At 50.5% G+C, this 16,084-nt stretch overlaps 1 protein-coding gene across 1 annotated transcript; it reads left to right on the top strand.

Moving 5' to 3' along the window:
- Positions 1-266: 266 nt before the first annotated feature.
- MRPS18A (mitochondrial ribosomal protein S18A) lies at positions 267-15,814 on the top strand. The gene is made up of 6 exons (XM_024765848.1): positions 267-392; positions 7,225-7,256; positions 9,697-9,804; positions 12,198-12,321; positions 12,553-12,622; positions 15,394-15,814. Exons 1-6 carry the CDS (start codon positions 281-283, stop codon positions 15,536-15,538), a joined length of 591 nt encoding a protein of 196 aa, XP_024621616.1. The 5' UTR covers positions 267-280; the 3' UTR covers positions 15,539-15,814.
- The last annotated feature ends 270 nt before the right edge of the window (positions 15,815-16,084 follow it).

Here is a 16,084-nt window from a genome sequence, read left to right as displayed (position 1 = left end):
TTTTACCGAAAAAGCCCGCCAGGGAACGAAAGCGACCTTGAGAACTTCGAGGACTGGCAGACAGGAGCTAAAGATCTCCCTAGACTCTCGGAACAAAGCACAGGCTTCACACAACGCCGCACCGTTTTGCTCAAAGCGGGAGAGGTGAGGAAATGGAAGTAACGGACAAGAATAACGCAGCTAGAGGCCCACAGGACGCAACCTTCCGGCCCACCACTGCGGCTGCGCGCGCGCCGTTCCGGAAGCGGAAGTGCACAAGAGGTCAGCGTTGGTTTTCAAGATGGTGGCCCTCAATGTGCTGGTGTCCGGCTGCGGACGGGTGCTCAGAGGGCTCCTGGCAGGCCAGGCCGCGACCAGCCGGGCCCGGCCTCCAGCTCGCGGGTTCAGGGAAGGTGAGTCCTGGTGACCTCCCAGGGTTGAAGAGGAGAAGCAAAGGTTGCTTCCTTCTGCCCCCGTGCTCCCCTCCCTCCCTTTCCTTCAGGCGGTTCCGAAACGCCGGAGATGCTTGGGCTCCGAGAGTGCTTGCAGTTCCCTTCCAGACCCTGATGCTGTTACTTTGATCTCCCACCCATCGTGATTGTCCTCACGCGTGGGGACGGGGGAGGGGGATGGAGATCGGAGAGAAAAGCCTACTTAGTTAGCAGGGGCAGAAGAGAAACCTGTCCCAGGGTTCAGGAAAGTTTTTGGTTAGGGTCTGCGTGTTAATTCTCCGTTCCGTATTCGCCGAATCGCCGCCTCTTTCATTAAAGAATTCCTGCGCCATCGGGGAAGGACATCTGGATAACCTCCCCCGGGCCTCCCTTTCCAGTTTCTCATGTGAAAATGCTGTAATCTGATGGCAGCTTTTTCTGCCTGGGCCGCTAGTCTGAGAAGTGGAAGCTAAGGTGGAAAGACCATTGAACAGTTGAAACAGAGGCATATGCTGGATGGTGGTTTTGCTTTTCATTAATCTTAAGTAGGGAAGAGCAGCCTGATTCTAGTATTGCACCGAGAGCTTACTGAAGGCCAAGTGCTGTACTTCAAGCTGTTAAGGGATTCTGGAGAAAAAAATATATAACCCTTTTCCTGAGAATTTAGTTTCTAATAAGATGATATGATACACTCCAATAAATGCAAGTTAGGTATTAGGTATTTACATGCGGAAGTACAGGGAGATTAGGTTACCGGCAACAGGAAACCGAATTGGAAGTTTTCATGAAGGGGGTGTGTCTTTAACAGGCTCATAAAAGGATGGAACCTGGCAGAGAGTGAAGAGGTCTTTCAGGACATAGTCTTTGTGCACTGCTGGAAGCAGGAAAGGATGAGTGATGTGCAATAGAAGTGAAGTGGTTTTGTGTGTGTGTGTGTTTTTTTTTTTTTTTTTTTGTCCTCTGCATCGGCAGGCGGACTCCCAACCACTGCGCCACCAGGGAAGCCCTGTGTGTGTGTTTTTAAGATCTGGTGTAGTATTGACCAGCATATCCTTTAACTAAAGCTGAGAAGAATCCAGAGGAAAATAGTGATCATTTTTGCCAGGGGGACCATAAAAGTCCAAAAAGAAGAGCCTAATGAAGAGAGCATTGGATTCGTCTCAGAAAAGGTGTCTTTTTTTAGCTTTCAAACAGCAATTTCAATAGAGTGGCATACAAGGAACCCAGTTTGGGGAAATGAGAGAGATAGTTCATGAAGAAATGAATAGATGTGTTTGAAAAATTTAGCTATGAAGGGAAGATGGAACGTTTGCTAGAAAGAACAACAAAATCCAGATACTGCCTGGTTAGCATTAGATAAACTAATTCATTGATAAAGAAAGACAACAAAGAGGTGTCTTGGATAAGGTGTTTCATCTGTTCCCATGCTGCAAAATAGGCATACGCCCATAACATTTTTGAGGGCGTCTACCAAGTGTCAAACACTAACGGCTGCAATTTACTTATCCTTTATGAAATCAAAAGTTGAAAACAGTTTTTTGCTATGTCCCCAGAGGATAAGCAAGCGGAAGAGTTTTGATTTTTTACAAAGGAATATTTGAGATTAGAATTTTTCAGTTGGAGAGTTTGTGAAATGCTGGGCTGTGTGATGAGATGGGTGTTTGAAGTCTTCCTTGCCATAAATACCTGCTAACTTCTCTGTGTTACTGTCAGACCTAAAGGCTAAATAATTGAATTTATGTGATCTTACATGAAGGCATTACCATATTTTATATTTTTCTTGAGAACCACCTATCTCCAAAGCCTTTAAATGAAAACAAAAAAACAAAAAAAACTTGATATTCTATCCATTATGTGTAAGGCATAAAGAATTACACATAAAGCTAATTTTGACTGGTCCCAGCCAGTATATTTGACACACAAATAATATTGTACACACATAGAATTTAAAGTCATGGAGAGGAAGGTGAGTGTCTTGCTGAAAGTATTCAAGCATTCTACTTTTCAGAGTATCAGATAGTACTTCCTTAATTTTAGTCAGAGTTCATGGGCACTCAGCACCACTCCTCCTGCCTATAGAATCTCTCTGTCTGAAGCAGTGATTCTCAATTGGGGGCAGTTTTGTCCCTCAGGGAACATTTGGCAATGTCCAGAGACATTTTTGGTTGTCACAGCTGGTGCTCACGGCATGTGGTGGGTAGAAGCCAGGGATGCTGCTAAGCATCTTCCAGTGCACAGGATAGCCCTCCACAACAAAGAACCACCTGGCCTGAAATACTGATCCTGCTGCTGTTGAGAAAGCCTGGTCTAAAGTTTGACAGAGGGACACACAAAACCAAAAAAGATAATTACAGAAGAAGCAAAACTAAAGGAAGACCAAAAAATGGAAGTTGTGGTTTACTAAGTGCCTGCTGCAAACACTGTGCTAGGTTCCCCACGTACACTTATTCAGTCTTCCCAACAATCCTTAAAGGTGAATATTACAGGCATTTTTACAAATGAGGAAATCCGGTCCAGAGGTGTTGGGTAGCTGCCCAATATCACACAGCTAGTAAGTAGTAGAGTTGGAAGAACAGCCAGCACTTTTCCCTCCAATAACATCACCTTGGTATTCCATTAGCAGGGCTTCTGCATGGTTCCCTCCCTTCCCTGAAAGCTCTTGTCAGTTAACTTGCTGGAGACCATTTAGTTTCATGATTGACACTGTCAGACCTAGCAAAGGTTAGACCTTGTTCCTACCTTGTCACTCTTAGAGCCCTTGTGAAGGAATGCATTTAAAACAAGAAAAATAAACACATATGACTATCTGAATTAACAGTAATGATCTATCAGACCCTCAGAGCAGAGTGTGTTGAAAAGGACTAAAGGCTGAAGGGAATTTTCTTCATCTTTTCCTAAGGGAGCTTTCTGGAGGACTTAGCATTTCAGACAAGGATATGCCTGGCAGGATGGGCATCCTTATAGGTAAAAGTTTTGAGAGAGGAGTGAGCAAATTGGGGCCTTTAAAGAATTCAAAAGACATAGTCCAGGGACTTCCCTGGTGGTGCAGTGGTTAGGACTGTTCCAAGTGCAGGGGGCCCGGGTTCGATCCCTGGCCAGGGAACTAGATCTCACATGCATGCTGCAACCAAGAGTTCACATGCCACAACTAAGGAGCCCACGTGCCACAACTAAGGAGCTGGCGAGCCGCAACTAAGGAGCCACCCTGCTGCAACTAAGACCCAGTGCAACCAAATAAATAGTTAAAAAAAAGACGTAGTCCAGAGTAACCTGCTAGTGGAAGGAGGTTTTTATGTAGCAGTAAGACTCCTCATTTGAAGGATAGTGCAGAGGGACATTCCCTCAGAGGTCCAAGGGAAAAGGAAGGGGTAGGTGATGAGAGAATCAGAAAACTTTAGTGGCAGGATTAAAGATGAACAGAAGGGAGCAGAGCTTGAGCAAGGAAGGAGTTTGAGAAAAGTAGTCAATGGCCATACTTCCCAAACATGCGCTCTACTCCCTGACCCTACATAAGATCGTTGGTGCTGCCGTTTAGCCACCTTGCCATTCGGTTACTCCGTCCCTTCATACTCTAGTTGGGGCTTGGTTTCCATGGATCCTTTCCAAGAAGGACCTTGGTCTCTGGGCACTTCCTGCAGCAGTGCCCTCTACTCCTCGTCATTCCGCTCTCCTCACTTCCTCCTTTACTAAACAGCTGGGTCTTTATCCCGCTGCAGTTCACTGTGTCTGTGTTTATGTGGCCATTGAGATCTTTTTGCGTTCACTGCAATCTCACCTCGATGCTGTTTGCTCTAGACACACTTCAGTTATCTTGGACTCCATCCTAGGTGAGTATTTACTGAAGTACTCAAAGGACCTCTTTACGAGGCATGGACTTTGTTAGAGTGAGATTCCCTTGCTTGGTTTAGTTCTCTTTTCTCCTCTAGGGCAAAGGCTGTGTCTGCTAGTAGGCTGGAGCGCTCCACAGTGGGTGGAGCCCGGCTGCACACTCCATGGGTACTCAGCAGATGTGTTGCCTCCTGTGGCACAGATTATTTGAAGTGTATGAGAAGTGCCTATCTTAGAAGATTTTGGCCCGTAATTCTAGTTTAGGAAACTGCTTTGTATCTTTCCTTAGTTTACTTGATACAACCATATCTCGGAACACAAGAGCAATTCCATCTTTTCCTAAACAAGTTTTCAGTTAGTGACTAACAGTTTTTTAGTCCAGCTTTTCTTAGCCACCCCCACTTCTGTTGAATGGAGAGGAGGCCAGGAACAAATGGATATCAGGTTTGGTTTGGTTTTGACATGTTTTTGTATGCATGCTGAAAAGCAATACTATTTTGATTCCTAACTCCTGTTTTCAGAGACTTGAAATCTCCTAGGGCCTCTTCAGGCTTCGGTGGGCCCTCTGCCCCTGCACTGAGACACCGCCCTGACCAATGTCTGTCCTGTATGAGTTCTCCAGTCATTCCTTCTCATTTGATGAATTGTCTCTATTAGATAAGCATCTGCCTATTGTTTTACCCACTGACTTATAGTGAGATGATTCACTGGCTCAGAGTTGCTGTGTGGGGAGCTCATTAACAGTGGAGCTTGCTACGGGCTTTTATCTCTCTTCCAGGGGCCAGTGGAATGACTTCAGGGTTTGGTTCTTTGCCGGGAGTGATGTGTGTTTTGCTAGACTTGTTTACTTGATGGTTAGGACCCAAGTGCCTCCACCTAGAGGGGAAGCATGTTTGTCCGCTTCGTTTCAGGGCACTGTTCTCACGCTGACTTGAGTGGTACCAGAGTGGGTCTTTCCTTTTGTTTCCTATCCGGATTCTTAAAAACTCGCCCCCCACCTGTTGTTGCTCAGATTGGGTCACCCTCTGTCCCTCTTCCAACTTGGTTTTTGCAAATTTGCAAAGTTTCCGGGGTGCCTGCTGGGCTAGGGCTGCGTCCTTCTGCCTCCCTACTTTTGTAGCTGACACAGTGCAGTGACCATCTCCCTGCAGCTGTGCTGGCCGCCAGACTTGAGTACCAGTTTGAGTCTCACCCACATCCCATTTAGGCTGGTCTCTCTTCGAAACAAGTTGATCTGTGCAGTGACACATTTTCTCTTAGGGAGAGAAACCTAGTTTGTCTTTGAATTGGTTAGTATACAGTGTTCTCTGGAGAAAGCCTCAGGGCCTTTCTGGCCATTGTTACTCCTTTGTGTGTGTGGAGTTGAAGTTGAGAGGCTCTCAGGTTGGTTGGTTGAAGTAATGAGTCTTTATGAATGGCCTTGCCCAGAAAACAAACGGGGGACAATTCCAGGCAATCTGTGTCCAGTTTGGTGTCAGTCACGAAGCTCAGTGATCACAGATGCTGCTGTGGGCCTCCGGGTGGGTGGGTTAGAATTGCCTCACTTTTTTTTCTTAGACATTTTCGTTCTTTTTACTGTTTATTTTTTATTGCAAAGGCAGTCCATGTTTATTTTAGAAACTTCAGAAAATCACCTCCTCCCATCCCTGAGGGAAAACCAGTATTACCATTTAGGTGCGTAGCTGTAGGGGTGTGTGAGCTTCCTGTAATCCATGTCTAATTGTGTGTACACTTACGGAAGCGTTTCCACGGCAAGGTCCGTAACTTTCATTAGATTCACAAAGTTAACCTTAGGCTCTTTCTAATCTGGCTAGGGCTGAGTAGAACGGATTGTGGTAGCCAAGCTACTGTTAAAATATGGTTTTACTATTTGGGGAGACAGTTTGCAGCCTAGTATGTGCACTCATGTTTTCTGTTACAGTAGTTAGCAGTCAGAAGGGCGTTATGAGAAGTATTTTGCTCCCTAGCCTTTATGGAGCATCTGCGGTATGCCAGTTCCTATGCTAAAAGCCATGGCTTCTTTCTCTAAAGAAACTGGGAGACCAAGGAGAATCTCCAAGAACTTTCTATTTGATTCTGTTTGCCGAATGTGGGTTATTAGCTTGGTTCTTCCTTTGGATATTGTTGAAGTTGTCTTTCTGCATCCTGGTTAAGTAAGAGGAAATATGTACAGCCTGGCTTGCGTGCCTGTGTGCGTGCGGCTTAATTGTCTTGCCCTCGGGTTCTCTTCTGACTGCCTCAGCGAAGAGCTGAGGGAGGCCCTCTCAGTGCGGAACTGCAGCCCTCTCTGCCTGGACCCCATATCTGCAGGCCCCTCATTCCCACCTCTCCCATCACCCCTCTCCGGTGTGGATAACAAAATGCACCCCTGCAGGGAGAGGATTTGACTCGCACAGCTGCCCTTGTACAGCTCGTACACAAGGCTCTCAGGATGTTTTAGGAGTGAAGTGGTCTTATTACCTAGCCACCGTGGGACCCCTGGAGCAGTGTTAGCTCAGTGCTGTATCTTAGATTGCAAACTCGTCAAGGTCAGGAACCATATTTGTCTGGGTTCTCCTCATGAAAGAACATGTGCGATGGGTATTTTTGAAGGTCTTTTAGCGGCTTCTGCCCACTTCCCACCCCCCACCTTCAACCCTCAACTCTTAGGCCATTGTTGCTAGCCACAGTAGGGCAAGGTCTTGCCAAGTACCTTGGATGGAACCAAGATTAATCTCAGCTTAGAAAGGCAGAAACAGTGTGGAGACCCTTAATCCCAGACAGATGATATGATGTGGGCATCTGGGCTTGCCCCCGCCCATCCTCCAGGGCACAGAGCCTTGGCACTGGGAGGTGAACCCTGCACACTTCCTTTTCCAGGTCAGGGCTGTGGGAGAGTGCAGAGAGAGGGCTCCGTTTTTCTCCATGTGTAAAGTTTGAGCTGTTACTTGAAATTCCCTGTTCCTTATTAAATGGCTGACCTAGTTTTTCCCCTTTATCTCTTTAGTGGTGGAGATCCAAGCAGGGAAGACAACTATAGTAAGTATCGTCGAGTTGGCCACTTCTAACATCTTTAATGCTTGGAGCTGCCTGGCTGCTCCTCTGAGGGAGGGTGGGAGGCCCCAGCTGGACTCCTGGCTTCAGGATCTGCTCCCTCTGTGACCATAAATCCCACAGTCTACTATTTTCAACCTGCGTGTGAGAGTGTGGTTAATCAGGAACAGTTGCTGTGCCTGGACTAAGACATCTGTTACTTGATTAAAGTGGCCCTTTGTATGACAAGAGCTCATAGGTATTTGCTAATATGTTCTTTGGCGGGTGATAAGTCAGTTTTCCAAAGGGGAAAACTAAGGTAATGACAAGACTAGAGAGAGTAGACCCCGGGCGAGGAGCCTGGATCTTTCCTTTCTGCCTAGAATGACTAAGCTACTACTCCTTCAGTGATGTAGTTAGAAGGTGACACTCTCTGGGCCCTGGGCTTATAGCTGGCACCCTGTCTTCTCTGTTGGTGAGAAAGCTAGCACAGTTCTTCACCCACCTACTCCCCGCCTCCCTCACTGGGGCCATCTCACCTCCCTTCCTCTGGGAGTCATGGGGCCTAGATTATCCTATAATCCCTAAAAGACAACGTTGTTTTCACATGGCCTTCCACGCCTCCAAGAAATCCTCAACCACTCCACCGAGTTCCCAGAAGCCTCTGTAGCTTCCATGTCAAGCAGGGATTTAACCCTCTGGCGGCCAGTCAAAACCAGTCCTCCCTAAGGCCTTCTTATCCCCAGGACAAGCCTTAGGGTTCCGTCTTTGGGTCTTCCCCAGAACACGCCCTCAGCCTTTTCACTGCTTAGCCCCAAAACAGTTCTTTCTAGGGGGATCCCATTCCCTTAGGGCACCTTTTTTGGTTCCCTTATCTAAAGCCAAAGCAAGTATTCACCCTTTAAACTCCATGCTGGTGGAGAGAAGCACGTCTGGCTTTTGAGTGTGAAGAGTGTTTTTCCGGTGGGGCATGAATTTGCTATTTGTGGAATGAACACAGAAGTATGTGGCCCCATGAGAGCCCTTGGGGGAGGTAACCCAGCCATGCCTGGAGAGGCGCTGCCATGGCTGACTTTGGGTATTACTCTCCAGGGTCTCACTTTCTTCATCAGTAAAATAAGATCATGATTCCGCCCTCACTAGGTTGTGGGGTTAAAGGAGATGATACATGTGGACCATTATTAGCACAGAGCCAGGCCTATAGTGGGGAGTCAATAAGTGTTAGCTCTCCCCCACCAGGCCCACCTTGACCCCCTCCCAAGTCCTTCCATGTACCTGCACATTTTCCCTAGTGCACTTTCCCCTTTCTGGCATAGCTGTGGTGGCCTTGGCAGAAGGGTAGTAACAGCACCCTGCACGGCCAAGCCTTGTTTCTGGCCCCCTTTGCCTTCTGCCAGTTCTTCCCTGGGAGACAGTGTTGCTTCCCTCCCAGAGTCTCTCAGACCTGTCCCAACATCACACAATCTGTGGCCTCAATCAGCAAGGCTTTCTAAACTCCCCTTCTTGCAATTGGAGCTGATGCCCAGATCATTGGTTTATTGAGCTTAGTAATTCCAAGGCTGTGTCACAGGATACAGCAGCCATGGAGGAGGTCACTTCACATGTGGCCTCAGCACGGTTTGAAAGGTGGAATCCAAAGTGATAAGAGGAAGAGGGCAGGGGAATGTATCCTCCCCTCTGTGTTTTTAGAGAGAGGGGGGAGGAGGAGAGCGCACACAGTTGTCTGCTTGTATAGGCCTAGACCAGCTTTCTCAGCCTGGCGCTGCTGGCGTTTTAGACTGGCTGGTTCTGTGTTGTGAGTGAGGGCTGTCCTGTGCATGTAGGGTGGTGAGCACCTTCCCTGCTAGAGGCCAGTAGCACTCCATCCCCCCGTGGGGATGATCAGAAATGCCTCAGACATTGTCCAGTGTCCCCTGGACCCTGTTTTTAGGCAACCCTGCCTGGTTGAGAACCACTGGCAAAAACTTACCTCTGTCACATAAAACTGGAAACTGCAATTTCCTCTGAGAAGGACATGCAGGATGGGAGGGTGACTTCCTTTCGACTCCACATCCCTGCACAGTTTGAAACTTTCTACCATGTGCATTTATTACTTTTTCCCAAAGGAGTGAGAGGGAAGCATAATGTTCTGGAGTTTTTGTCTTTTTGAGGAAGGAAAGATAGCATTCAGCTGATAGAGCAAACCCCTCCCTCTTGCCACCAGCATTAAGTTCAGTTTCTACTACCCTTGCAGACCATCAGACCCATCTCTGTGGCTACTCCAAGGTCCATTGTCCAGCAGCTATGGAATCAGCACCACAATTCGGGCGTAGAGACCCGTTAGCTACTTGCCTGAGGCCCCCAGAGATGAAGTCTCACCAGCACTCCTACCACTCGGGGGGTTGTTTGAGGATGAGAGGCTCTGCACAGCCCTCTCCCTCACAGGCTCTCTTTCTCTGCCTTCTAGATTGAAGGCCGAATCACAGGGACTCCCAAGGAAAGTCCAAATCCCCCCAACCCCTCCGGCCAGTGCCCCATCTGCCGCTGGAACCTGAAACACAAGTATAACTACGAGGTGAGTCTGGGCACAGACACACGTGTCTGCGCGTCTTGGAGCTCATGTTCCCTGTGGGCTTAAGCAGCATCTCATGGAACCACCAAGACAGAAGCATTTTGTCCAGTTTTAAAAATGCTCAGGCTCCACCTCCAGATGATTCTGTTGGCCTGGGGTGGAGCCCAGCCGTCATTATATTTTAAAGCTCCCCAGATGATTCTAATGTGCAGCGAGGGTGGAAGAGTCGCTGACTTAGTTCATGGTCTGGTTGCGGTCGATTCAGACCACCAGGGCCCTGAGCCCAGTCTCGTAGGGCTGTGTTCCCAGGGGGGTAGAATCAAAATCTGAGCTTGGCTTTCCTCCTTTTATAATGAGGACATCTCTGGAGAGTCCTTACTGTGATCTGGGGATACATCATTCTCTTTCCATATTGGAGCTACAGAGACCCCTGTTTGCTGTAGGTCTCCTAGAGCTATTGTTTCACAGAGAGATGACAAGAGTGAACAACAATAGGTGAGTTGCACGGGGTGCTGCTCTGTGTGTAAGCACCTATGGGGCATAATTCACTTAGTTTTCACAATATCCCTGTGAAGTAGGTACTATTTTCATCCTTGTTTTACAGATGAGGAAATTTGAGGCATGAACTTGTTAATGAACAAGTTAATGAACTTGCCTCAGATCACCCACCCAGCTAGTAAGTATCAGAGCTGGGATGCACACTCTGGGGCTACAAAACCCAGGCAGAGCCTACGATCCCAGCTACTACTCTGTATCATGTCTAGAGATGGGGCGGGCCTGGGGGAAAGGACGCAGCCCTGGAGAAATCCATAGTTGTCCTTTAGCATTCTATTGGTGACATTAAGCAACCCTGTTTTTAGGTTTCAGGTGATTCGGACTCTGGGCCAGTTTGACCTGCAGGTTGTCCCTATGCCCCTCTGTGGAATGGGATGACTAAGGGCAGAGATCCCGGTCAGGTGGTCAGAGCAGGAGAGGCCACATGTCCACGGGATCTGAACAGAATGACCCAACTAATCTCCTGGGCTGGGAGCCTTGGCTTCAGGCTACCCCGGGGTGGGGGTGGGGGTATTCTTTTGACCTGTCCCGGCCCTTCCGCTGATGGCCACCTGGAGTAACAGGGAACTTGCAGGCCATGGGGCACTGCTCTCAGCTTCTTGTGACATGGAAGTTAGTGGGGTCCTGGCCATACTTAGAATCCCAGCTGTGAGTAGAGAGGTGAACCCTACACCTGCCTGATCACCGTGGGGCACTCTTCCTACGAGCCATTTTCAGGAAATGGACTTGGCTCTGTTTATCAAGCAGAAGAAATCCAGTCCCCTCCAAGGTAAAGGCTGAAGAAGTTGTTTTCCTTTTACCCCTTTCCACTCAGGGCACTGCCACTTTGAGCTGCACAAAGCTGTCAGCCTTCTTGGCAGCCTGCAGTGGGGGCACTGGGGCTGTGAGACCAGTGTATTATCCCTGGATAATCCAATCCAAGTTCTTTTCATCAGATTCTGGAGATTACAGGGGTGGCATTTGGGGGCCTGGGTCCCCCGGGAGCTTTCCAGTGATTAAAACAAACCTGCCGCTATACAGCGAGGTACCTGCCAGGGCAGCGAGTCAGTTTGAGGACCAGGACCATGGAGACAGGCATGCCAGGCCCCTCCGGGTCAGGTGGGCGACTTTCCTTTAACCCTCTCAGCCATGCTGTGAGAGTTGGGAGGGGACGTGGTCTCTCTTGATTCTGATTCTTAATTCTTGACTCTCTCCTTGACTCATCCAAAGCAGTCTGATGGTTCAAAGGAAGCCCAAGAATCCATTTACATCTGGTCACAGGGGGCTTAGAAGATGTGGGATTTAACCTTGCAACCTGGCCCCATCCTCAGCTTGTTGCTGCCTGGGGCTTCAGAGGGCATGGCACAAGGTTGAGGGGCTCTCTGTGGGTCTTCTGGGCTGTGGCATGTAGACTCTGGGGGCGGAAATGGTACAGGTTTTCCCTGTTGTGCAGAAGTACATGACATGCCCCCTACCCCACCCAAGGAGGAGAACACACCTTTCATCACCAGGAAAGATACCGTGGATGCATGAAAGCTTGTTAACCTTCTTGAAGAGTTCCTGTTCTCTAACCTAGTCTATCGGAAGATTTATCTCATGGAGGAGCTGAGAGGACTCTTGGGGTTGGTAATGGGGTCAGGAAATCTTGCTAAGTTGGGATTGAACCTTTGTTAGGGTGGAGATAGTAGGCCCGCGTGCAGAGCTCTGTGGGGAGGGAGTGGCCTCAGGTCTGTTCCGGGGGAGCCTCAGCCTCTGGCAGTGCCAGGGTACAGCAGCCTCCCCTGGAGGCCACTCAGCCCTGGCTCCCCAGCAGCAAGTGCCTGTCCAGAGCACCCTCATCTCCTGTTTTCCGTTTCCACTAGGATGTTCTGCTGCTCAGTCAGTTCATCCGGCCACACGGGGGCATGCTGCCCCGAACGGTCACGGGCCTGTGCCAGGAAGAGCACCGCAAGATTGAGGAGTGTGTGAAGATGGCCCACCGAGCAGGTAGAAAGCACCTTGGGCTAAGAGGGGCAGAAGCGGGCTGTGGGCACCATTTCCACCCTCCAGCTGCCCCATGTTCCAGCCCCTCCTGAAAAGGCAATGGGTATTCAGAGGCTTCATTATACTTACCCCCTAGTGCCAACCTCCCACCCCCTTGGGCTTTCCCTCCAGCCCCCAAGAGCTACACAGGGAGCTGCAGAGACCATCCCCTTAAATGCTTTTCTCTCCACTCAGGTCTGCTCCCAAATCACAGGCCTAAGCTTCCAGAAGGATTTGTTCCACAGAGCAAACCCCGACTCAACAGGTAAGCAGGTAACCTGGGCTGGGGAGGCTCTCTCCTGGAGCTCGTTCCACAGTTCAGGAAAGCTGGAGCATTCCATCCCTTCCAGCCTAAGCACCCACCCCATCAGTCCGACCACTGTGTACGCTTCTGTTACCCTCCCCTGCCGGCCTCAGCCTCTTTCCTTGTCCTTCCCCAGTAGGGCACTTAGCACAGGGGTAAGAAGGTCGTTCGCTGGGCATTAGAATGTGCTAATCTTCTGTTTATGACATCATACTGAGTTGCTATGGGAATGTCAGAGCACTTCTGCAAACTTTCAGTAATAGCACTGGGGTTATTAAAGGGCAAAATGGGGCCTTAGAAATAGAAATGGGAAGGCTGTCTGGGGCAGGGCCACTGTACATAGCTGCGCAAATCGTACACTGCAAAACTTTAAGGCAGCATCCAGGTAGACTAGATTGTGAATGGTGCTCCCTAGAGTTGTGCAGTTAACGACCTACACAGCTGCACATGGTATCCCATGAGGTCCTGAGGTTTTATAGAGGAGGAGAGGAAGTCCCCTAGGTCCTAGAATCAGTCAGTCTGCCTTTCAGCCTAAGCAGGGTGGCCCCCTCTGGTGTAGAAATAGATTCCTGTCTAACACTTAAACAGCTGTCTCTGACATTACCACACTCACATACTCCTAGAACTATAATACCCCCTTGTTGAGAGTAGATCCAGGTTTGTAAAATCGATGTTGGTATTTCTTCTTGTTCTCCCGTATCGTATCAATAAACCCCCTGCCTTCAGCCTGTCCCGCTGCCACTGGAATTGCACTCTGTGGTTAAAGCAAAGCAAGATACCCCACCCCCAGCAAATCTCCTAGGCTGATCCCCAACAGAACCCAGGCATGGAGGATGAGAGGCCAGGCAGATACTAGCCATGGATTGCTGGGCTGGGGGTGCAGGGCCAGAGCTGGGTCTTCACTGACGCCTCGCCAACACCCTGGCCCCTTGCCCATCTCCACCTGCACCTCCCACACTGCTAGCTGGGCCATCCGCCAGCAGCCCCGGAGGAACGGGACATATTAACCTCTTCCTGTCTTTCCCAAATGTGCTGTGGACCTTTTGGGGGTTGAGCCCACCCCTACCCTGACTCGTTAAGAGACAAGCAGCAGGCCTAAGGACACAATCCATCCTTCCCTCAGGTCTTTGAAGCAAAGCCAGGCTCCCTCCCATATATCCGGTGTCCTTTAACGTGACACCGGATTGATGATGCGTGGGGGCTCTTGGGTTGCAAAGGCCACCCTGGGGAGGAGAGGGAGTCCTGGCTACATGGGAGGCTGTTTCCTTACAAGGGACTTTATGATTCCATCCAGAGGTCCTTGAGCTGCCGTGCACCGGCCGGGCCCCGGGGAGCCATGCGTCCTCCTTCCCCACTCCTTCAGGAGAGGTAGGAGGAAGGAGCCTTGGTTCTTCTTAGAGCTGGAGTGTTCCCAGAGAGCCGTCCGGAGGCCCTCAGCCCCCTCCCCTGCCAGCTGGCTGCTCCTTGTGGCACAGGCATCAGGCCCAGGGCCAGCTGAATCCCAGCTTCCCTGGGGTCTCTCCAGGGTGGGAGGGGCAGGGAGCCTTTAGGGCAGCAACTATGGAGAGCCTGGTGAGCCTTGGGATCTGGGGTCTTCAAACCCAAGGAGCAACCCTTTGGGGGAGGCTGCTCCCACACCCCACCTCTTCACCCACCCTTCTGAAGCCTGGGAAATGCCAGCACAGGAGCCTGCCAGGTCCCAGCACCACCAAAGGCATCCCTGGGGCCAGCCTACTGCACAGAGGCCTCCCTGCTGGGGCACTGACAGCCACAGTGGACATGGGGAAGCCCTCTCCTGCTGGCCCACCTCGCACGTGGCATGGAGGCCAATACCACGCACAGCTTTTACTTCCTCTCAAAGCTCAGAGCAGAAGACACAGGTCCAGGGGAGCTCAGTTGAAATGTATAAATCAGCAGTCATTTTTTCACTCTTAGCTAAAAATTTTCAGCCATGGTTATTAATTTTTTTAATTAAAACCTCTCATTTGAGGGTCTCTAGAGGCGGCTGGGTTGAGCCCTAACCTAGTGTGGAAGAAGGGGAGGATCCTGGCCTTTGCCATGGCTGAGCTTTCAGGACGAAGGGTGGGCCTCTCTGGACAGGATTCAAGTTTCGTTCTGGACGGAGTAAACCCCAGTCCCAGCCGGCATGAGCCACTTTTCCGGGAACTGTCAGGGCCCTGCTGCCATCCCCAAAGGAGGCAAAAGGACTATGGGTGGCAGCCATCTTTCCCCACCCCACCCCCTCCTACTTACAAGAACCTTCCTGGCCCCCATCATGGGTTGGGTGAGGGGCAGGGATCCTCTACGAGTTATGGCTGCCTAGGCTTGTTCCCTGAAGGCTGGGGTGGCAGAGTGAGCCAAGTGGGGGAGAGGGAAGGATTCCTCCAGGCCCTACATCAGCCTCTCCTCTCCCCGTGACTGGGCCACAGAGGGATGATCTGCTCTCTGAGCAGCCTCTTCCTTCACCTCCTCCCCCAGCAAATACACACAAACACTGACGACTCATAAAGATCCAGGAAGCGTGTGGCCTTGTGCTGCCTGACCCTGGCCACACACACCTGCGGCAGCAGGAGCCCAGCCCATCTGTTTACAGCATATTCAGCAGTTGCTCCCAGGAAAAGCCCTTCTCAAGAAAGGAAAACTGCTGAAAGGGTTTGGTTGGCCAAGCACGGCTTGGGCCTGAGGAGGCCATGCCCACGGTCCCACAGCCACCTCTTGTCCTCGCTCCACAGGTACCTCACCCGCTGGTCTCCCCGCTCCGTCAAGCCCATCTACAACAAAGGCCACCGCTGGAACAAGGTGCGCATGGCCGTGGGGTCCCCCCTCCTGAAGGACAACGTCTCCTACGCGAGCAGGCCTTTGGTGCTGTATCACTGACTGAGAGCACAGCCTCCCGAGAGCCGGCCGTGAGCTCATCCTGCACTCCCGCCCCATCCCACCAGGGTGGCTCGGCTCCTCCAACGTGGATGGCACGAGGGCTAGCAGGTCCAACACCAGTGCCCTGGGCCTGCTCTGCAACAGAGCTGGGCGCTGGGTGCAGGTGGGGCAGTCGAGTCCCCAGGCAGCTGCTGTGGTCTCGTGACTGGCCTGGGCTCATTGCTGGTGGACAGGAGCTTTGCCCATAGGAATGTTATAAACCAGGCTTGTACTCACCCACTGGGTGTGCGCCCACTGCTTGGGAAGTGCGGGGGGCTCAACCCGTTTCCGGCCAGTTACTGAGCATTGAGTCACCGATCTCTTGTGATGGGCCACGTGAATGCAACAGGGGAGTTCACGGGCCAAACAGGTTCCCTTCCTCTCTATTGACAGCTGTTAGCTTTTTGGCCAGGGGGGCTGCAAGGAGGAGGTAAGTTAGGCTGCCTGGCCCATGTGCAGCTCTCATCTGAGTCCAGGAAGCTGCCCTCCTCAGAGGGCTCCTGGCTG

Source organism: Neophocaena asiaeorientalis, unplaced genomic scaffold (genome assembly GCF_003031525.2).
Source record: "Neophocaena asiaeorientalis asiaeorientalis breed wild unplaced genomic scaffold, Neophocaena_asiaeorientalis_V1.1 scaffold46, whole genome shotgun sequence".
In the NCBI taxonomy this organism is placed as follows: domain Eukaryota; kingdom Metazoa; phylum Chordata; class Mammalia; order Artiodactyla; family Phocoenidae; genus Neophocaena; species Neophocaena asiaeorientalis.
This window is presented reverse-complemented; position numbering and strand designations above follow the sequence as displayed.

Bases quoted from the DNA above. Each gene is read 5' to 3' on its own strand.
- MRPS18A (XM_024765848.1), top strand. From the start codon at position 281: ATGGTGGCCCTCAATGTGCTGGTGTCCGGCTGCGGACGGGTGCTCAGA. The intron at 9,805-12,197 runs GTGAGTCTGGGC...CGTTTCCACTAG, and splicing joins AACACAAGTATAACTACGAG to GATGTTCTGCTGCTCAGTCA. The intron at 12,322-12,552 runs GTAGAAAGCACC...CTCTCCACTCAG, and splicing joins GAAGATGGCCCACCGAGCAG to GTCTGCTCCCAAATCACAGG.